A 24,127-nucleotide genomic window follows, 5' to 3' on the forward strand; every position below is an offset into this window, starting at 1 on the left:
TGCCTTTTCAGTTAAAGTTAAATTAAAGGCTATGTTTTGCTTATGTAAAAACTCATCTGCCACACACTGATAATAATCTATTCTGTCTTGCTGAGAAATGTCTCACCCCATCATTATCTAATACTTCTTAGATGCCATGAGGAGCAAGTAATCGGAGTAGCGCAGTGGAAGCGTGGGTGGGATAGAAGGTCTTATTTAGAATTATTAATATTTTATTTGTGTTGTGATGAGTTCAGAGCTTTATTGTGATATCCATTATTTGATAAGTTTAGATCTTCAATGTGATATTGGGATAGTTTAGTACTCTGGTAATTAGCATTTGAGGACTGTCGTTGTCTTTATCAGTGATTATTATCATATGAAATACTCAAGTTATTACAAGTGGTATCAGAGAAATTTAAACGAAATTTTATGGGTCACTACATTTTCAATCGGTGTTCTTGCCCTAATGTGTGAGAATAATACATTTAAATAATACACTAGGGTTTCAAAAACTTTCCTTTAAATTTTCTCTCAATTTGGAAACCATTCATGCAATATTTCGAAACAAGATCAGTGCCATTAAATGTTCAAACACACGCATCAGTTGCCTGTCCTCGAAAGGTCAGTCGCCTGTGCTCTTTTAAAATGAGCATATTCTGAAAGTCAGAATGGGGTCAGTCGACTGTGCCCAATAGGTCTATCGCTTATGCCTATTTTTTTTTGAATATTTTCAAACATAGAAGCACCACAGTCTCCTGATGACTTAACATCAGTCGCCTGCCTTTAAGAAAAAACTTGTTTTTTCAATATTTTTGTTTCCAAACTTAATTCATATATTTGAAAACTCAATTTGGTCTTTAAGAAGATATTTTCCATGAATGAATTCAGGTATCTAAGTCCAATGACATATCCTAAGAGCTCCAATCAATGAATATTGAGTTTTGAAGTACTTAGTCTAAGTCTTCATGTTGTGAAACTTCTACTATGTCTTCTGAGCTTTAAGTACTGCTTCAACGAGCTTCATGTCTCACATGACTTGAACCTTCATGTTTATCATGTCTCATAACCTTAAGTGTGATTTTACATTCAAACTCTTCAAGCATATCCACTTGAAACCATAAGATCACTTAAGTCCTGAAACTTAAACTTGCATAGACATGTTAAGTAACCTTGATTTGTTATCATCAAAATGAAATTAAGCTTTGTTAGGCCAACATGATTACATGTCCATTAGCTTTGTCAGCATCTTCTACAAAATTCTTCGGAAAGTGCTTTCAACTAGACTTAAAAAATTCCTACCAATGATTATATCTAACCAATAGTTGACCTTTGTTTTCGGTAGACAGATACTTGATGCATCTCTCTCGCAAATGTACGCATATATTTTTTAAGGAGAAATAAGGTGGGAAACTTTGTCTGCAAACTTGATTTGGAAAAGACATTTAATTTGATCATATGAATTGGAAATTTGTCTTATCAACATCTTAAAAACCATAGGATTTGGAGAGAAATGGAGGAACTAGATTAAATGGTACATCTCCACATTTTCTTTCTCGGTATTGATTAATGGAGAGGCTTTTGGCTTTTTCAAAAGTTCTAAGGGCCTTGGACAGGGAAACCCTTTGTCCCCTTTCCTTTTTTTTTTTTTTTTCATTGTCATGGAGGCATTATTGCAAATAATTAGTAGAGCTATTGAAAAAAATCTCTTGAAGGGAGTAACCATTCATAATCTTTCAGATTCCATCATTATATCCCATCTTTTATTTGCAGATGATACTTTGATTTTTTTGCAGCAATTCACCATCTAAAGTCAGGAATTTACAAGCCATTCTTCCATGTTTTGAAGCGGTCATGGGCTAAAAAGTTAATCTATCAAAGAGCTTCATTTACCCTATCAGAGCTCTGGATGCTATTGACGAGATCGCTTTTTCAACCACGGATTGGACTTTTTCCCCACTTTGTACCTAGGTCTTCCTTTGGGGGTTAGATCAAGCTCTCCTCATATTTGGGACCTGATTGTGGAAAAAATGGAGCAAAATTTGGCAACCTGGAAATAAAATTTCTCTCAATGGGAGGTAGATTGACCCTTATATGTGCAGTTCTTTCCAACCAGCCAATCTATTTCATGTCTATATTACCTATGCCAAAAAAAAAAGTTGTACATGTATTAGAGAAGCTGCAAAGGGCTGCAAAGGAATTTCTTATGGAAAGGGTTAGCGAAGAAATTCAAATACCCCCTTGCGAACTAGAACATAGACTTGCAGCCTAAAATTCAAGGTGGTTTGGGCATTAAAAGGTTGTAGCTAATGAACAAAGCTTTAATAGGAAAATGGCTATGGATATTTTTCAAGGAAGATAAGGCACTTTGGAAATCGATGATATGTATCAAGTACAGGAACAATATTGATTGGTCTCCAACAACGCCTTCGGGTAGCCAAGGATAAGGATTATGGTAAAATTTTGTTAAACTAAGGACAACTATTTAAGAACACATTACGATTAGCATTGGAGACGAGAGCAAGACTAAATTCTGGTTGGACAAGTGGGTTGCAAAATCATCGCTCCAAGAGCTTTATTTGAATCTTTTTCTTTTGACTCATAAGAAGAAATCTAGAATGGCCGAGATCGTGTGCATCTCCAACAATAATATTTTTTGGGATTTTTCCTTCGTTAAACAAGTTAGAGGCAAGTTAGTTAATCAAATGATTGAGTTCTTTAAATTATTATATGATATACACATCAATAGGGAGGAGTTTGGCGGGTGCATTTGCGATCTCTCCAGCTCTCAAAGTTTCTCATTGGGTAGCCTTTACAAATACCTTTCTCACAAGAACTCACATGCCAAGTTAAGAGTGCCTTTTAGAACATTATGATAACCCATTCATCCCTCAAAAAATTAGTATCTTTTGTTGGTTGGCGACTAAAAACGAAATTCTCACTACTGATCACTTGCAAAAAAGAGGGTAGATGTTGACTTCAATATGTTTTCTTTGTAGGAAGGAGAGGATGAAGGAGTGATCATCTCTTCCTGCATTGTACTTTTAACAAACCGATCTAAGTGACACGTGGCAAAAATTGAACCTTCATTGGGTAATGCCAAATGAGCTGTCTTCACTACTTTGCATGTGGAACTCCTCGAGTGGTTTTGCAGAAATTTCAAACTCACAGTACCAGCGGTTGGAAATTGGAAGGAGAGGAATAGGAGAATCTTCCACAAAAATACTCGTGTCACTCCTTTCAGACACATGTTTGTGTATGAATGGAGTTGGACAAACAGTAATCTGACCTCGCTAAACTGGGAGGAGTTCCATGTATTCTATTTCGGATTTGGGAGGCTGACTGTTGGATCCCAGCAAGCTTCAGTCTTGAGGTTAGCATGCTTGCACTGCGTAGCTAGAATTCAGGTTCGCTGTGTTGGTGATTAACTTTTTGGAGATATGGTAGGAGTGGATAAACAGATTCTTCTTTGATGTTGCTGCCCCTGCTCCGATAACTTCAGGAAATTAAAGCTCCTTCGATTCTGGCCCTTGATGCCAACTACTCGGAATTTGCATAATCGGATTGGGACAATTTCTAGGAGTATGGACACGCATGGGAGGATTAATTTGTGTTATGTATTCCTGTCGTTATTGTTGTACTCTTTGTTTTGTTTCCCTCTCAGTTAGGGGCTGTTGTTTTCTTGTTTTTTATTACATAGGAGCCACCAACTATCCTTTCGGACTTCTTAGTGTGGCACCAAACCTACGGATCAACGCCCTCCGAGTCTCGCTGATCAGGGTAAAGTTCGGATGCGGACACGACTTCCGTGTATCAATTGGACATTCGACCAACCAGACTCCCGAGGCACATCTACAGTCCTCACTGGTTCACAGAGAACTTTCACCATCTACGATCCCCGCTGTCTCATAGAGCGAACTCTCACCATCCACGGTCACTGTTGGCTCATAGAATAAACTCTCACCATCTATAGGTATCGCTGGCTCTGTGAGTGTATCTACCTGAAATTGAACCCTCGATACTTCGTCTTACATACTGATGTCTTTTCACCGCGTCTGTAGGGCCTAGGGGCTGTTTTTTCATTATTTATTAGATGGTTCTCGCATGCACGAGCTAATCTTTCAACCTTTTGCTTGAACATCAGGCTCTTACGTAAACCCATATTACCTTTCTTTAGGTATTTAGATGCACAATGTATACCAGATGAGTGGATGACTGATAAACAAAGCCAATAAATAAACACCTATGCTAGATAGTCATCTTGAAAAATATTTAAGAAAAAAAGGCATAAGAAGAATTTTAACGCCAATTTAGTTGTGGAAGGTTATTTTTATTTTCCATTTTTAGGTTTTCAACCAATAACAAAATGTCTGTTAATTTTTCGGTTTTAGAACACTCATATAAAAGAGTTTTGGCTCTATCATCTCATGCAAATAAATTTATTTTCTTGTCATTTTTAATTTTTCAATAATTACAAATATATCACCTTATTTTTTTAGTTCTTAAAATGTAAATAGAAAATTTGAAAATACATTTTTATTGTTGTCTAAATTTCTAGTTTCTTACTATGAAATTTTAAATGTGTGAATTTAGATAAAATATACTATAAATTTATATTAATTATCTTTCAAATTCACACAAATCCAAATCTATGCTACCTTATATAAGTTTTAAAAAAAATTTAAAAACAAATTGCCATTTTTGTAATTACTTATATTAATAGCAAATAAAAACTACAACACCCCCCCCCCCCAAAAAAAAAAGGTTGAAATTTTTATAGCATTTTGAAAAGCTAAAAAATGAAAAGTTGAAAACCACAGCTAAACATATCTTTACTTTCTGGTTTAGTTACCCAAAAAACTGATGAGAATATAGCATAAAATTAATGAATGAAACAAAAACATTTATTTACATGTTACTAATTTTAATTTGATATGATTTTTATTATATTTCAATGATATTCAATACATGAAAAAATAAAATGAAAAATTAATTTTATTCCCCTTTTTTTCAACTGACGAACAAAATTTTTTATCCAAATAAAGCCTACTTTGACATTTAAGTTGATTTATATGGATGCAGACACTGAAGCAACTTACAATTTTCCAAAGATTCAAGCAAGGAATGATGAAGCATGCCCACAAATGGGTTTTAAATCATCAATTTGTTCCTACAATAATTTAGATTACAACATCAAATGGCCCACTCGGGATCAAAAAAGATGTTAAGACATGCCAAGAAACGGAGATATGTTTTTAGAAGAAAGTACAAGAAGAACCAATGCCTATAAATACTTAAATGGGTTTCACCAGCAATTCCATTACAGGTGAATAATATTTTCCCCAGCTTCAGAAGACAAAATTTGCCAGATGCCATGGAAAAAAATCGGCTTAAAACATATTCCAACTGCAAATCTTGGGAGTAGAATAAATCCAGTTGTACTTGGATAGCTCTTCACATGATCAACCTCCATTTCCTTTCCTCGGCAAATTATGAATTTTAACAGAACCAGTGCTAATGAGTTGGTAGAGGCAATTGCGAGAGGCGATTGAGACACTCGATTAGGACATTCGTGTGTTCAGGCTTCCCAACGGAGATGCGAACATAACCTTTCAGCTCTTTGTTATTATAATGACGGATCATCACTCCCATTTTTGCTAGGTCTTCCTGTATCATACATGATATTGTCACTATTGATAGATGTTCACAAAGTCAAGCAAAAGCAATAAACTGTCTTGTAGAAATTTTACACCACCCTTCAAAGCATGAATGTGTGGTGCTCTCCTTCTGGTTGGATGATTCGGGTAGGGCTCTTGCATCCAAAATAACAGAATCTTCATGGATTTGGTAAATGGGGCATATTAGTAACAAAGAGATCGGCTACTTGGATGCACTATTCTAATTCAATTTTTCCTTAGGTCGTCTCCCACAAAATCCATGTGTTCACCCTAATCATAAGTTGACACTGGCATCAAAAGCTAACACTGTTTTCCTCAATGCACATACAAAACAATGCTGAGAAAATATAAAAACCGAGATTTCACTTGATGGGAAAAAAGGAATAAATTTTGTTTTGCAGGTATATAATAATTATCAAATCCTGTGTCTAGCATCTGAGGGGCACAAGTGATTTTATTTTTTTTTTGGGTTTTTATAACTAAAGATGCCTCAGCCTTAGCCAGACTGGTGGGTAAGGACGGGCTGCAGTAGCCCATGTGCATGGGCTGAGGACCCTTCCATTAGCCTCTGTCCTCTATTTTGGTTGCACCAAACAATTTGGCTATAAAGATCTTAGCAAAGTCTAGCCACCCTAGGCCTACAAAAACAAACACAGCCTAATCGCCTTTCTATTTGGTGCCACAACGGTATCAAAGCCAGTTGCTTTGTGAATCATATAGCTCTGGAGTCCATTCAATCCAAATCCCTACCACAATTCACCAAAGACACTGGGAATCAAAACCGACAAAGCATAACTGCCTACTTTGAAACAAAACCCAGAGAATTCTTCCCTATACTTAAGAAACACCAAACTGATGGGAACCTAAAGCCTAACAGCTGTGCACCACCAAATGCGTATTCACATTACCAAAATTCCAAATGCGCCTTTGATTTAATTCCCATAAACAGAGTTCGTAATCTATCCATCCATGCTAGTCATACTGAAATGACAGCAGACACCTTAAGTCACCCAAAATTTTAGTCCCCTATAGTTGCTTCAAACCCAGTCCCTTCAGTCATAACAAACCTCGTCTGACACCATCACCATTGCATCCAGACACCTTGGCACATTCTCACATGTGTCACTGACCTGCTGGCTCATCGCACATACTAAAAGCAAAAAGTAAATGGCCAGTCACAAGGCTACCAGGAGTACGGGGAGAGCATGATGCATGAAACCTTATCACCACATTCAGAGAGGTTGTTTCCATGATTTGAACAAACCATTATTTTGATAATAATAATAATAATAAAGAGAAAAAAAAAAGAAAAAAAAAAAAACAAAAAAAACAAATCAAAATAAAATACGCATAGGGATATTGCATTTTTTGGGGTTGCCATTTGGCAGGGTGGAAATACTGTACTTTGACCCTCACAAATGAATTACTCAAAGGGAAACTGTAGTTTGGATTTGTATTTGTTTTGGGAGAAGGCAGGCACCTTCAATTAAATTCTAAACTAGTTCATATCTCTCAAAAATAAAAATAAAAATATAATTATTTGCTCACCTTTGAACCCACCTTCAGTTGAGCATATGGTTTCTTCATTTTTTTTATTAGTTCTCAGCTGCATAGCATTAGTTTGTGACTAAAATGACAGCTTAGCAATTTAAGTCGACATGGCATAACAAAAACCATGCACTTTCATTGCCCATCCTAATTTTCTTCCATTGCAAACCATGAACTCGTAAGGAAGTGCAAGCAGCCCATGATGCTCTTGAGTAGGATGTGAACAGCCTATCGAGGAAACTAATGCTACAGATGTTAAAGTCATTTAAGGCATTCATCCAGATGTGTGTTTTGTGGCAGTCTTGAAAGGAGACTAATGCTTAGTTTTTTTTTTTAAGAGTGCAAGGTTGTCATAGACCAAGCTGTTCGATGTTTTGGGTTTCTCTGACTGGCAGACCTTTTCATGACAAGTTCTACCGGAATTTGATGGGAAAAAGAAGGAAAAGGTTCTGTGGCATTATCATAGTTTTTCTATTGCTCGAGTCTTGAGGGTGGAGAGGAATGATAGGATTTTTCAGGATATGATAACTCTTTTTAGTTTTCAGGATCTAGCAGGACTGGAGTTTTCAGGATCTCCCTCTCTCTCTCTCTCAAGCTCCCTATGGAGAAACTTGTTAACAATTGTGCGGAATTTCAAGATGAATTGTCCTGACAAGTGACACAACAATAAGAGGCCTTGAGACTTTGACCAAATATGTATTTAAACGCCAATACAAGATTATAGGGAAGAGTGACTTCTCACACTTGATAGAAAGAACATTGGAAATCCCTCAGGTGCAGCCTAATACTATGACCATAAATTGGGTCTTCCTCCAAATTAGATAGTGCTGTAAAGGCAAAATGGCAGATTGCCCATCTAAGGAACATGCTAGTCATGCACCAAGAAGACTTCGCCAACCCACCTTTGAGGCATTCAATGACACTATTGAGGCTGGACTGTTTCGTCAGGGAAGAACTGCTGAATCTAGTAAGCTATTTCAAGTTCAGACTAGACATCAGGTTAGGCAATTGGTAGGAGCGGTGCTATCCTCGGAGAACTATTCCAACCTGAATAATTAGATGGTTTTGTTGACATTACTTGGAGGGTTAATACTAAGCACCTTGTTTGGATGGCAGGTTAGACCACATGCTGACTGGTTGTATGACATGGATGACTATTTTGATTGGTATTGAACCTATTGATATGCCAGACAACCAACATGTCCAATTTGCTAAAACAAAGCTCATGAGGTCTGCCAAGATATACTGGTAGGGAGTTCAAATAAGTTAAAAGAGCATTTTGGTAAAAGGAACCCATTAGTTTATGGGTTCAAATGATTCTCTTCATGGTAGTTAAATCAGTCCCTTGAAGCAGTTGTCCTTAAAACAAATATAGGAAAAAAAAAATGTGATATACAAAATGAGCCTCGAGTCAATTTCTAGACTCCATGCCCTGGAGGCTCACAGAAAACTGTTCTTCTTTTCTGTCTTCGGAAATTCCCTTGAAAAGAAAAAAGAAAAAAAAAATTCTAGTTTTTAAGATTTTTTTTTTTCAATAAAAACTCATCTCTTGAAAACTTGAGTTTCTTCCCAAGTATTTCAGGGCTAGCAATGAGTTGCCAGTTGCCACTTCTAGGCCAATGAGGCCAAGTGATGGGAACCAAGCTACAGGTCATCACAACTCTAACAAGGGCTGAGTGGAAAGGACGACTGAACTGGATGGTGCACAAGAGACAACAGACCCCAATAATTTGTAGTCATAAAATGTCAAGTCTATTTTTTTCTTTTATTTCTCCATCCTAATGACTTAGCCAACCAATGCTTCAAAGATGATAGAATTACTAAGGAGTACACAACAGGCAACAGAGCCTACTAGGTCACAAGAAATAAAACTTTTAGTCTCTTAATCTGTCATCGTTCATCTTCATTTCAAGACAGTAGAGTACACTGCACTACGGGAAAGTTCAAAATTTTGAGTTTTAAAATTTTTTTTACTACATAACACTTAGATATGGTATATCCCAAATTGCTTCATGCAAGCTCCAACCACCTATAGAGTTGAAAGAAGAAATACAGCAGATAATTTATTAATCTCCAACTATCCAGTAAGACTCTGGTTACTCCATAAAACTTGGTTCAGTCAATAAAAAGGCTAAGACTTTGAGAAGTGTTTTAAAATACCAACTTTTTAAAAGGCAAAGGTGTAATGCGAGCATTTTAAACAACATGAGGCAAGGTGTAAGCCTTCCAGGAATTTTTTTTATAGAGAAATAGATACATAAATTTCACACACACACACAAACACACACACCTACGTGTTGGTTGAGGGCATGGCTAGCGTAGGCGTGGGATTAGTCTGGTACACAAGCCCAAGACACCCGGCAATATAAAAAATAAAAGATACACACACACTAAAAATTAGAAGAATCAGAAATAAAATTTTGAAATATGAATTTAAACTGTTGAAAAAGAAGACCCGGCTTCTTTCGTTTATGAATACAGCAAGAGATAATCCTTTTTCATTTCAAAGCATACAAACTTAATATCATTCAAGTAAGCCATCTTAAAATATAACCATAATATTACAAAAATGAAATTGTGTTCTTAATCCAAGATGTAACTTTCAATTGTCTTGGAAAGGCTTAGGTTCAAAAGTTATCAAGAGTTCACTAAGATTAAAACATTTTTTAAACCTATCTTATATACACATGATTAAATTTCACTAGCTAGTTTAAAACCATATTGGACTTAAAATGCACAAACTCAAGATGCGCCCCAACCAAGAAAGCAAATGGGGTTACTTGTTACGCAAATGTGTAAGCCTTATTATTTTCTGTATTAGCCTTTAAAAAGTTACGCATTTTAGACTACGCCTCAAGGCGTTTTAGGCGTGCCTCATCTCGAGGCAAACCTAGATTGTGCCTTCTAAACATTGGAAAATACAGTTTAATATGCACGACCTTGGAAGATTAATTCCCAGTTATCCTATTGACTAAATGGATTACATGATCTGCTGGATAGCTAGCTTAGGGAAACCAAATATTTAGTTAGTCATTCACATGACAATTAGGGTACAAGATTTGTGCAGTATGCATTTAATATTGGAAAAAATAAATAATTTTGATTATGTTACTGAATAATTGAAAGAGGGTGTAATGCAACACCTTTTTTTAGTCCTCGAGCAACCTAACCAGAATATCCAACTAAGTAGGATCACAGAACATCCTTTGGGCAGCCACAAAATTTTATTAAATTAAATCTAAGATTAACAAGTCTGCAAACCATAAACTGCAATACAAACCATTACTACAATAAACTGAGGATAAAGAAGAAAAGAAAACAAAGAATCAATGACCAAAGAATATTGACACAAAACCTTCTTTAAAATATTATAACAGTTTTATTCAGATAAGGCTCTATACCTTTAGTTTCTTGGCATCCATTCCTGAGGTAACCTCGCAAAGAATGAAATTTGAGTAGCTTGGATATGGATTGAGAAATGGCACCTCTTTAAGAAGATTATATAGCCTATCCCGCTCTTGTACCAAAGCCTCTTTCACCGTCTGGTAGAGATTGTCAACTAGGATTAAAAACAGTCTTCAAGCAAAAGAAATTTTGATGGACTCTTGCAGACTAATTTGATCAGTAAATAGTTATGCAAAAAATAGAAATAACCTCTAGATAGATGGGATTCTGCAATGCTGCACATGCAGAAACTTCAGCAGCAACAGAAACATTATATGGTTGCTTTGCCCTCCAAAGATACTCAACAATGCTCAAGGGAAATGCCCCGTATCCAACACGGAGTCCAGCTAAACCTGCACTACAGCCCCTTCACATTGTTAAATTTCCATTATTCTAATCATGTTTACAAAAAGAAATTTAAGCAAAAGAAGTTCATCTCAAGGGGAGAGAATGAAGTCAAAAATACAACAGAAATTTATCATCTTCAAATCCCAACCAATATCCATGCACATGAACCGGAGATATAGCAATCTTGATTGCTAATTAAACTGTCTCAAAAAAAGAAAAACCAACGTCGTATGGAGAAGTGTGTGTTCAAAGGACGTAACTATCTCCACCCTTCAAGTCATTATATCAAAAGTACATGCTACACTCGATAGGAAAAAAAAGGAATTCAAGAAAGAAGAAAGTACAAAGAGGATGAGAAATCCTCCAATAGCAAAGGAAATGAGGAACAAAAGCTAGCTAATACAAAATCAACAACAACAACAAAAAAAAAAAAACCAAGCCTTAGTCCCACTAAGTGGGGTCGGCTATATGAATCTATTTCCGCCAATTTATGCGATCATGGACCATTTCTTTTGATAGATTCAAGGATATTAAATCCTTACTCACTATCTCCTCCCAAGTTATTTTAGGTCTACCCCTATCCCTTCTACTGTCCCCCATAATAACTAAGTCAGTCTTCCTCACAGGTGTACTATAAGGCCTACGTTGCAAGTGTCCATACCATCTAAGTCGTCCCTCCCTTATCTTATCTTCTATAAGAGCTACACCTAACTTACCACGAATATGTTCATTCCTTAATTTATCTTTCAATGTTATACCACTCATCCATCTAAGCATCCTCATCTCGGTAACTTTTACTTTTTGGATATTATGTTTCTTCGTCGCCCAACATTCCGATCCATATAGCATAGCTGGTCTTATAGCTGTCCTATAAAACTTCCCTTTCAATTTTAAGGGTATTCTACGATCACATAGCACACTTGAAGCACTTCTCCATTTTACCCAACCTGCTTTAACTTTATGCACTACATCATCTTCAATTTCTCCTTCAGCTTGCATAATAGAGCCAAGGTATCGAAATCTACAAGTGCTATTTATTTCTTCATCATCAAGTTTAACTTTGTCTTCAATATTCCTCCTATCATTACTAAAATTACATTTCATATATTCTGTTTTATTTTTACTTATCCTAAAGCCTCTAGATTCCAAAGTTTCTCTCCATAATTCTAACTCAGCCTCTACTTCATCCCTAGTTTCGTCAATTAATACAATATCATCTGCAAACAACATACACCATGGAACCTCCTTTTGAATATTCTTAGTCAATTGGTCCATCACTAAAGCAAAAAGAGAAGGACTCAAAGCAGATCCTTAATGTACACCTATGGTAATTGGAAATTCTCTAGTTTCTCCATCTATAGTCTTTACACTAGTCATTACCCCATCGTACATATCCTTAATGACATCGGTATACCTACAACATATACCCTTTTTTTCTAAAACCCACCATAGAATTTCCCTAGGTATCCTATCATATGCTTTCTCAAGGTCAATAAATATCATATGCAAGTCCCTCTTCTTTTCCCTAAACTTTTCCATTAATCTTCTTAAAAGATAAATAGCTTCTATGGTAGATCTCCCAGGCATAAAACCAAATTGATTTTCTGAGATCTTCGTTTCTAACCTTAATCTTTGTTCAACTATTCTTTCCCATAGTTTCATCGTATAACTCATAAGTTTAATTCCACGATAGTTATTACAATTTTGAATATCTCCTTTATTTTTTTATATAGGTATTAAAGTATTTTTCCTCCATTCATCTGGCATTTTCTTAGCTTTTACAATTGTATTAAATAAATTAGTTAACCATATAATTCCGTTATCACCCAAGCATTTCCAAACTTCAATTGGGATGTTATCTGGTCCCATGGCTTTCCCATTTTTCATCTTTTTTAGTGCAAACTTAACTTCGTTAACTCTAATTTTGCGAATAAATCTTATATTTTTAGTCTTTTCCTCATTTGACAATTTTAAGTTTAAGCCTTCTATTTGATTTTTGTTAAATAACTTACTAAAGTAACTTCGCCATCTTTCTTTAATATCTTCATCCTTAACCAAGACAATATCATCCTCACTTTTTATGCACTTTACATTTCCTAAGTCCTTGCTCTTCCTTTCTCTAGCTTTAACAAGTTTAAATATATCTCTTTCCCCTTCTTTTGTACCTAATTTATCATACAAACTATTAAATGATCTATATTTAGCTTCACTAACGGCCCTTTTTGCATCTTTTCTTGCCTCCTTATATTTTTCAAAGTTATCTCTATTTCTACATTTTTGCCACGTTTTATACCAAATTCTTTTTGTCTTTATGATTTTTTGTACATATTTATCCCACCACCAGCTTTCTTTGCTATTCGAGAATCTTCCCCTTGATTCACCTAAAATCTCTTTTGCTATCATTTTAATAGAGCTAGCTAATCTATTCCAAAGAGTATTTGTATCTATCCTATCCTCTAAGGTCCAATCCCCATCTTTGATCATTTTATCTTTAAATTTTATTATATATTCTCCTTTTAGGTTCCACCATCTAGTTCTCCTGCACTAGTTCACTTTATCCTTTTTCTTCCATTTTTTAATACATATATCTAACACTAAGACTATGTTGTATGGTTAGGCTTTCACCTGGAATAACTTTACAATCCTTGCATGATAAACGATCTACCCTCCTAGTTAAAAAAAAAAATCTATTTGACTTCTATTTTGTCCACTTTTAAAGGTTATTAAGTGTTCTTCTCTCTTCTTAAAGCAAGTATTCATTATACTAAAACTATATGACATAGCAAAGTCTAAGATCATCTCCCCAGGCTCATTTTTGTCTCCATGTCCATATCCTCTATGTATTCTCTCATAATTTTTATTATCTCTTCCAACGTGTCCATTCAGATCTCCTCCTATAAATATTTTCTCCGTCCCTGGTATGCCTTGTATCATATTATCCATATCTTCCCAAAATTGTCTCTTAAGATTTTCTGCTAAGCCAACTTGAGGAGCATAAGCACTAATGATATTTATTATCTCTTGTCCTAATACCATCTTGATTTTTATAATTCTATCCCTTACTCTAGTTACATCCACAACGCTATTTTTAAGTTTTTGTCTATAATAATGCTTACTCCATTCTTATGTTTTTCTTTTCCAGTGTGCCAAAGTTTAAATCCTGATTTATCAATTTCTCTAGCTTTCTCCCCCACCCACTTAGTTTCTTGAAGGCAAATTATATTAATTTTTCTTCTAATCATTGTATCCACAATTTCCATGCTTTTACTCGTAAGTGTCCCTATATTCCAAGTTGCTAATCTAATCCTAGTTTCTTGAATTAACATCTTTACCTACCCACGTCCAGAATGATGCAGGAACCCTCGCATATTTGACACCGTACCTGGGCGCCAACACGCCGCGTCGCTTCGGGCCGACGACCTAGCCCACCCTCGCCCACCTTTCGCTACACTCGAGTGGTTCAAGTGCAACGCATCGCTTATAGAGGACGCCCCAACAAATATTTGGTAAGGGTTCATATCATAGTAATCTGACATATTTTACGCTGACTGTCAGCTACCTAACGCAACCCTCCTCCTTAACCCGGGCTTGGGACCAACTGTGTGTGAAAAAATTAGGACATTAAGTGCATCATAAGCAGAGTTAGCTAATACAAAATCAAATGACAAAAAATTAAAAAAAAAAAAGTGTGTACACCGGATATCAAAGAAAGCCATACTAGAATACTAACCAGACACCCGTCTTTAACCATCTTTAAACCAACTAATGAACAAGTGAAAACATAAATGGGGCACAGTAAAAGGATGATCATGGTCTTAAATTCTTCACAAAATACGCAATTCTTGAAATTTTGTGAGAAATTTCCACTTTCCACATCACTGAAATTGAAACAATTGCAATTTCTATCTTACAGAATTCCCATAAAAACTTCCAAAAATCTAAAAAATTTATTGACATTTTGGCTATAGCACAAAATTTCCTGGAAATTGAAAACCCTCCAAATTGAAACTATGCCTCAACAAATATTTTTTATTGAAAATGATAATGGTATTTTGGTCATTTAGCATTAGTCTTAAGTTAGTAAGTGTAAGGGTATTATGATCATTAGTATGTACTTGACATATATTATAAGTAGAGGGAAAGACCTATCGTTGTGATTAGGTCTTCCATTTTACCCAATTCTTCAACATGGTATCAAAGCAAGCAAGATCCAATCTTATACCCAAGTACATAGCCACCACCAAACCAAAACCTAAACATCATAACCCTATGCAAGCCTGTTGCTATAGAAGAAGGAACATCCGCATCATCAAAGACTAGAAGCAGGTTAGGAGTTGCCGGAAAATGCTGTAGTCGTTGAAAAAATCCTGGACGTTGCTATCTTTTCAAAACCTCAAGAAACCCTTCATATTTTGCAAAACCAACCACAGAACCTGCCAATCCACTGGCCTGTAAAATTCACACCAGAAGAAGCCCTCATGTGCCGGCCAAAAGCAGGCAGCTCCAACTCCAAGCACCAGCACGTGCAATTTCCTCCTGAATGCCTTGAAACCTTCCCTACACCATAATATCAAGTTGTTTGCCATGTTTTTTTTGGTCCAAAGATCTCAACTTTTTAGTTGCTCATGTGCAGCACTCTTGGGATGATAGTCTGGTACTGCCCAAAGCTGTTTGTCAATGTTTATTGAGTTCATTGGGGCCTGAAACAAGGAATTTGCTGTCTTTGTGATTTGTCCAAGTTGTTTCTTGTTTGATGGCTGTTTGTGCTTTGTTCGGGTTGCCGAAGGTTGGTTTTTTAGTAGTTTGTTCAGTTATTGTCATTTCTTTAGTTTAATTATTTCTTCTTTTAATTTTGATCCGAGAAAGAATATGCAAAATATCATTATTTTTTAATTGTTGATAAACACCAAAAGTTCTGTCTTTTATTATTTTTTCTTGATCCCTACTTCCCTTAAACAGTGTATAAATGATCAAGATACCCTCTATTTTCGTAGGGAAGAGGGGGGAAATCTTACACTTTGAAGGAATGGTAGAATAGGAAGGGGGTTTGAGTCCAACATAGACTAGATATTTACATTCTTTTACATTACATTTTGTCTACATAATCAAACAGGGTGGAGATAGAACATTTAGGAATACAGTAATTTACAACACGCTACTCCATTCCTAGATTATAGAACATATGCACTGTGATAATGGCATGACCATTCCATTATAATCCTTCCAAATCTTTTATCTTCTATCTTTTCCTTATAGTCTTCCCTACCTGCACTTCAATATCTTATAAATCTTTACAGAAAATTTCAATCTATCAATGTTCATCAAACCTCTTATCAGCATATCTTTTTTTCTTTATATTGTTATATGTTCGTCCTTATGAATTAATGAAATATCTACAAACAGCCAAATTGGACTAATTCTCATAGTTTTTGAATCATTTTGATAGAAATCTCCCACCTTACATTCATAGAAGCCCTTATCCTAGGATTCCTTTATCTTTATGATAGTCAGTTTATTCACAATTATGCATACTAGGGATTTCTCAGCATGCATGACTCTTCATAATCTGACTAAGATACAAACGATCATTTCTTGACTTTTTTATTAGTTTCACTTAAACCTTAATCAGCTCCAATTTAACCACTTTTTATTCTAATGGTTATTTTGCACAATGTTCTCCTAAATTTTCAGCATATTTAACCCAAGGGCTTTCTTTTTGGTCTTAAAGCGCAGGGTAGAGTTCACACTAGCCATCAATATCTCATAATACAAAACCCATAAAATTAACTAGAAGTCATATACATGCTCATTTAGGGGCAACTAGGATTACAATACAAAGGCATGAACGAAAACTTGAACACAGACAGTCATTGGCATGGGCTTGGATTTCCAGGATCAATGTAGTGGCAATGGATTTTGGCAGAAATAAAAATATAAAATAAATGAACCTATATATATTTGGATTAACCAGCTAGTTTTCTAGATTTAGGTACCTAACTGTCTAGTGTCTATAGAGTTTGTTAACTTGAGCACATCTAAAATTTACATTTTGATCAGATCAAGGACTGGGCTTTTCACATTTGACCTCACTGTCTAGTGTCAATAGGTCAATGTTTGGTTGTTGTACAGAAATAAGGTCATCTTTGCCCAAGAAACCATGATGAATGTACAACAATATGCTTGCAGAAAGCAACTAATCCTTAATGTTATTAAGCATTCATGTCTAAAATAGATTTGCTCAATTCCAAAGGGCCGCTGCTATGCTGTGTTCTAATGTGTTGTTACAAAGTAAATGAAAACCACACAGCATATTCTTTGCAGAATATAATTTTCAGCAAAATTTTGCATGATGAGTAGGTATATTACTAAAGCACACCATGGAGTCATGAAATAACAGATGACTAAAGTCTCCCAATTATATTTTATACGCAAGAGACAATAATCAAAGTTACATAGCACCTTCTTTTGCTACGAAAAGAAAAGTTATACAGCACCTTATCTTCCTCTTCGAATTGCTCCTCTCTTAATAAATTTTCTTCATCTTTAAAAAATAGTTCAGTGGTTGTGTGTTCTAGAAATACACAGAGCATCAACAATGAAAATCTAAGCGTAGACGATAAGTGACACTCTTAAATCTGCAAGTTGTCCAAGTATATCTGGGTACAGTCATGAAGCCTAAAAAACTTGCAGTTCTTACAACAGATCCGAAGAAGAGAAGGTTATGTTATTGGCATGCTCCGAATCCTCACTCAAAATTGTTTGTGCACAATTTATGGGGATTAACAATCACTGCCAATATTATTTAAGGGAAAGGGAATTCGGATCTGTTCTAGTGGGATTTTGGTGTAAATATATGCCCCAATATTTCAGATTTTGGTAAATAAAATGTGCTTGTCCCTGATGTGGTCAGCTTCACATCAGACAGGTAATCTCAATATCATAGAAGTTTTCAGGGTTGGGACATTGGGTGAATAGCATTGTTGATCAGGCTGCATGGTTTGGTAATGAGAAGCCATTGATGGCAGAAATGTCTGGAGAGATGGAACCTATGTGAAACAAAATTCCATTGGAAAGCTGTATGGATGTCAAAAGCACCAATCGAAAAGTGTCCTTAGGAAGCTCTAACTGGGATATGTTGAAAACAGGAGGCATGTTCATAATGAGTAGGTGCTTCATGTGCAGGGGGAAACGCCAAGGACCTGTTGATTGTGGTAAACTATTTTCATTTTCCATTTATAGATTTCAAAATTACAAAAATGCCACTTTGTTTTGCAGCTTTCTAAGAAGTATACAGGAAATCAAGAAAATAATAGAAAGATGTTTTCCTACTTTCTTTTACAAATTTGGAAAACTGGAAAACAAGGTGGCTCTTCTGTAGTTATTTGGAAAACTGTAAATGGAAAATAAAATAGTTCTTCACAAGTAAGAATATTATTGAAAATTATAGGAAGAAAAGTCTGGACATCAGTATAAACAAGCTCAAAAAGAGGCAGCAAAGATATGATACTCATATAATCACACACTATTGGTAAGGATTGAGGTTGTATTGTATCACTAATAAATATTAAAAAAACACAGGGTTATTTTACTTCTCATTCTCTCTGAAACTTATTTCTCCTTTGACTCATCTTTCTTCCTTCTTAGGGCCCATATCGTATCACAGTTTAAAAAATAAAGCAATTTGATGAAGATGTGCCATAGAGATCAACAATAAACATCAAATGTTACCAAAAATTGACACCAAGGATTCACCAATGACTTCAACAATAAAAGGGGAAAGTTTTTTACATGGATGACCATGTAATTTTCAGCATAAAAATGGCTATATAAATTAGGAAACTTATAATAAACATACCAGCTCGTTTACTAAATGTTCGAAGGACAATTAAATTCTCATGCTTCTTCACCCATGCCATCCTAGATTCAAGCCCAGAAAACTCAATATATGCTTCATCCAACACCACCAGTATAGGCAGCTCCAGTATCTTCAAGAGAACTTCATTGTTGATTATGCTGCAAACAAACATTTATAACCTCAACATAATAAAATCCACTGAGCTTGTAGTTTTCAGCATTCTACATTAAAAATATACAGTCTACCAACCACAATAGAATTTTAATGAGAAATTAACACCTGAAGCATCACTTGGTCACATAAACAAATAAAAACATAGGAGTGATTGCTCCATTGATCCTCTTGACATATCAAACAAAAACATTAAGGATTCAACATTTATTTCGATGTTAATCGCAACAGCGAGCATAGGCACCTTGGGCACCCATTGAAGAAATAAATAAAAAAAAACAAAAAATAATGGGGACGACATGCAGCGACACCACAGTTAATAAATATCTGTGTCTCTATGAACCCATGTGTGTGTCTGTGTGTGTGTGTGTGTGTGTGTGTGTGTGTGTTGGGTGTTGATGAATTTGTGTGTGTTGGGGGTTGATGAATTTAAATATTTAACATTCTAACAACATTATAAATCCATGCAAAACTATAAAGCAAAATGAAAAAACATACTCCAGCAGTACACTGCAAAAGCCTATGTTATTATTCTTCCTATTTCATACCATAGAAATCGACATACCACTCTTTCATTGTAAGAGTACACAAGTTTTATATATATATATTTAATTCCTGGGAAAAAAAGAAAAAAAAAAACCCTCATTGTGGTTAATGTGTCGATAATGTGCCGCAAAAGAACAAAAGAAACACCAGAGCATTGTCCAATGAGTGTAAAGATGCATTAGAGAAGTGTCCAAATTTTAAAATCTATTTTAAATCACACACTTTTATTAAGCGCCAAGTACCTGACCAAGAAATGTTCATCTCAGGCATATGCATGAAAAGACTTCCTTAGAGAAGTGTGCATGCTATATAGCAAAGAACTCACACATCTAGAGCAGTAAATCTTGTTTATTAGTCATGATGTTGGGAATCTCATGTCCATGTCAAGTAGTAACCACAATTCTTTTTTCATATTAAAAGATCTTGAGAGAGGTCAATATTTTTTTAAAAGGATGAGCAAGCTGGACAGTTTTTCTCAAAGTAAACATTTTTTTTTTTTAAAGATAGACAAGCTTGACAGGATTTTACTCTTATTCCTAGATAATAAGAGAAAAGGGGCTTGTTTCTACATGCTTTAGTAATTTAGAAAGCCCACATTAGTCAAGTCCACAAATCAATCATGTCACAATTGGATCAACCATTTTGCACCATACTCTCAGCAGCTCTCAAGAAGATCTGCATAACCCAAACTAACCATACATTAGGCTGTCAAATTTCATTTGTCTAACCATTCTGCTGATCTTCAATAAACTGGAGCAACAGTAATTGGCCAACCATAAGGTCAGCCCAGTGCAAAAGGCTCCTGCTTGCAGCAAGGCCCAGGAAAAGTAAATCAGTAGGCAACCTTACCCCTCATTTCCAAAGAGGCCTCAAACCTTTACCACAGTGCTGAGTGGATGAGCACTTGCCATCACACGAATAAAAATACATCAAGGGATCTCAAGTGATAAGGTTGAAAGAAGAGGTACAGCTGAGTGCTACCTCCCATCTGGATTGTTAGGAGAAGTTAAGAATATGCATTTTGGTTTCTCTCGCTCAACAACTTCAGCAATGAGTTCTAAATTCAGGCTAAAGTCTGACTTCCTTGGTACTGCACAGTCAGATAAACATGTAATGAGGTAATGCATATCAACAAAAATATGAAAATGCAGATATACACCATAGTAAGGCATAAAACACATTTTTTTTAATTGGTAGTGAACCTTCGATCTCCCTTACCCAACCCAAACTGGTTACCAACTAAGCCAGGTATCAGGCAACACAAAAAAATATAAATATTAAAACATTACAGCAAGAAATTTGTCCTTACCCTTGATGACAAGTGCCCCATTTACAGCCGCATCAAATTCATACATTGTGAAGGTTGGAGGGCAGTCCACAATCTTGTCGCCCGGGTCCAGTACACATCTACAAGGTGAATCACAAAATAAATGAATTGATAAAACTAAAACCATGAACTGAAGATAGTTTGAGGAGTGGGGCAGCTAGGAAAAAAAAAACATTGACGCAGAAAGCTAATGAAAAAATGAACTAATCACAACATCTTCTATTTCTAACCGCATAATCAAATCAATAAGTTCATCAGCTCCACAACCCGCAAGAATATAATCAGACTCAAGGCCTGAATCTTTGGCAAGGGCAGCACGCAATCGACGACTTTCTGGGTCAGGATAAACATAAGGGAATTTCAATGTTCCCAGAGCATCAAGAACCTACAAACAACGTGAATTATTATGTATATAAGACATAATAATAACAAACAGATTACACAAGATTAAAAAGCTGGGGGAAATAATTGTGTATCTTAGATACAACTATGATTTCAACAGCAATTATCATATAATCTAATTGTGCAAATGGCTTGCCTCTGGTGGCGGACCATAAGGGTTCTCATTTGCATCTAATTTAATGATATCCTCAGGGCTTCTTCCAAATCTAGTCGACAAAACCTGTAAAAAAATAAAAAACTAAAACTCAAATCATAGTTTACATTATTTCATTTTTCCAAGTAGCTAATAATGGGGTACATATAAATGAAGTGCAGGCCATAATTGACTTGTGGCTCATTCAACCAAAACTTAAACAAGCCAAACAGATTGCATGCAAAATCAACTGAATCAGCAGAAACAATTAGAAATTCAAAAATAAGTTGACTAGAAAAATGTTCCATTAAAAAAGAAAATTCAGACTTGAGAACATACACAATTTCAATCCATCCACATTGAATCATTTGTAAACATGACTATACTTTCTTCTAGATCCTGGTAATGGAGTCAAACTACTAACCAGGGAGTATGTAATTAACCAACAACATACAATCAAAACGTCAGATATATTCTACGAAAAACTTCACCATTCTGATAAAATGCATAGCCAAAGACAAATAGAAATCTAGAATTCTGGACACGATTATACATCCACATACATTCAAAGAAATTACAAGAAAAGTCAAAATGATAGATCAAACTTAAAATCAAAATCAAAAAATCAATTGACAACATCACACAATTCATACTCCTTTTTTTTTTCTTACAATCCAAGAACAAATAGATAATAACTGTCCATTGACCTATATAGCCAACTAGCGAATGAAGAACAAGTACGCATTTATTGCATCATTAAAGCAGCAGATACAATGAAAATTCTCAAATGATTTTCAGTCTTACTTCAAATGGCAAAATGGGTTGGTAAGGAGACAATTTGCGTAGATGGGGTCGGATAAAAGAGTCACCAGTTACCCGCTCTTGGCCCTCCCTGACATGCTTTACCGGTATGGTAGACGCCATACAAATTGCCCGTCTATGAATTCCTTCAGGTGATTGACTAGCTCTATGCACAAAACTGGGATTTGTTTTGATCAAGCAAAGACGGGAAGCGTTGTAGGTATCAGTCACACCAGTGAACATATGCATATTGGCGCCTAAAACGTTCAAATGTTTGGAAGAAGAACAATTTTTAGTGGTATACGAAAACAACTTCGAAAAAGAAAAAGAAAAAGAAAATGTGTGCTCAAACCGTCATGCATGCTTGCAAAAACAAGGGGGAAACCGAGAAAATAAGCAACAAAGAGAGAAAGACCTGAGATCGTTTGGACGGAAGATTGCTTGGATAACGGCCTGGTAAAGAAGGTAGAAGGCAAAACCCTAAACCGTAGTCTACAGTGCACCGCCCCCAATCCAACGTTCAAGGTTTGACGGTTCTCTACCAAATCGAAAATCAAACGACTTCTTGTTCTTCTACATAACTGAAGTTATGTTTCACAATACGCCAGCTTCGCGCAAATTCCATCTACCATTTTTGATTCAGAATTTAGTAACAGTAGCAGGGAGATTCAACTGCGGCAAGTTACCCAAATCTTGGATTTCGGCAGGGATAGCAGTGGCGGCAGCCTTAATTGGGTTTAAGGATTTATTGTATTAGGGAGCATGACACACGTTATTATAAATATATTATTTTGATTGATATATTTAAATATTTTCCAGATATAGTTTTGGTGTTTTCTGAATAAATTAATAATATGTTATCATTATTAAATTCAAATTTAAAATAAAAATAAGAGTAACATATGATGTCACGCCCCAAACCAGCCAAATGGGGGCCCGAGATGTGATGAGACCAATCATCGATATCATTCACGTAGCAGAAAAATAAAGGATAATCTCAAATAAAATACAAAGTACTATATACAACTCTAAAGGTATATCCATCCACATATATTATATAATCAGAAATTCTAAAACATTGTTATACATATTTCAGTTCCATTACCACTCATAAGTCTCCAAAATTCTAAACCCTGCACTGAAACTTTCTAAACTCGATCACCTAAAGGACCTGAAAAGATCAATAATTCTTTGGGGTAAGACACCTCTCAGTAAGGAAAAAATATATTATAGTAGTGTGTGGTAGAAGAGTTTTAATAAATAAATAAATAAATATATATATATATATATATATATATATATAATATAAACTTATCAATTAATCAACAACAACTGGCTAGACATTTATATACTGCAGTCACACAAACAAAATCAATATTTATTGTGAACTCTCGGGGTTATATTTATAAGCAAAGTCTCTAAGAATAGAGAAGTTTACATGCCCATTACATGTAACTTCCCTCTACTCTGATACCAAACTATAATTACAAGGACACTCGCTTTTTCAGCAAGCCATCGGCCGAAGAGATTTACTTTGCCATAAATTTTTATATATTTAAATTCACATACCAGTATACACCCACATTCACATCAATCATTCCGCATAGTCTGCAAACATATACACCACAGTTCATTCACACAGGATACATGTTAAGAACCCGACCCGAGATTTTTAGATTAAATAAATGAGAAAAAAGGGAAGGAATTTAAAAAGGTGAAAGCAGTAGGGCTCGTTGACGAGGCTCCTTCTCTCGTTGACAAAGTCCCTTCTACTGCTTGGCAACAAAAATCAGAGGTTCGTGGATGAGTTGATACCGAGAAATTAATTCTAAAATCTCAAGCTCGTTGACAAGGCCACGCTGTCGTCGACGAACGCCCTTCTTATGCTCGTCGAC

At 35.5% G+C, this 24,127-nt stretch overlaps 1 protein-coding gene across 1 annotated transcript; it reads right to left on the reverse strand.

The window, feature by feature from the left end:
- Nucleotides 1-5,104: 5,104 nt before the first annotated feature.
- On the reverse strand, nt 5,105-23,011 carry LOC131161505 (histidinol-phosphate aminotransferase, chloroplastic). Its single transcript, XM_058117316.1, has 10 exons — nt 22,648-23,011; nt 22,236-22,489; nt 21,435-21,518; nt 21,127-21,281; nt 20,879-20,976; nt 20,551-20,659; nt 18,853-19,010; nt 10,860-11,002; nt 10,607-10,747; nt 5,105-5,646 (listed from the first exon to the last, which is right to left on the reverse strand). Exons 2-10 carry the CDS (start codon nt 22,479-22,481, stop codon nt 5,494-5,496), a joined length of 1,287 nt encoding a protein of 428 aa, XP_057973299.1. The 5' UTR covers nt 22,482-22,489; nt 22,648-23,011; the 3' UTR covers nt 5,105-5,493.
- Between the last annotated feature and the right edge of the window lie 1,116 nt (nt 23,012-24,127).

This window comes from Malania oleifera, chromosome 8 (genome assembly GCF_029873635.1).
Source record: "Malania oleifera isolate guangnan ecotype guangnan chromosome 8, ASM2987363v1, whole genome shotgun sequence".
Classification (NCBI taxonomy): Eukaryota; Viridiplantae; Streptophyta; class Magnoliopsida; order Santalales; family Ximeniaceae; genus Malania; species Malania oleifera.

Coding starts and splice junctions, on each gene's coding strand:
- LOC131161505 (XM_058117316.1), bottom strand. CDS start 22,481: ATGCATATGTTCACTGGTGTGACTGATACCTACAACGCTTCCCGTCTT. Junction 20,660..20,878: donor TGGGGCACTTGTCATCAAGG/GTAAGGACAAAT, acceptor CTGACTGTGCAG/TACCAAGGAAGTCAGACTTT. Junction 19,011..20,550: donor CCTAACAATCCAGATGGGAG/GTAGCACTCAGC, acceptor GTTTGTTTGCAG/CATAATCAACAATGAAGTTC.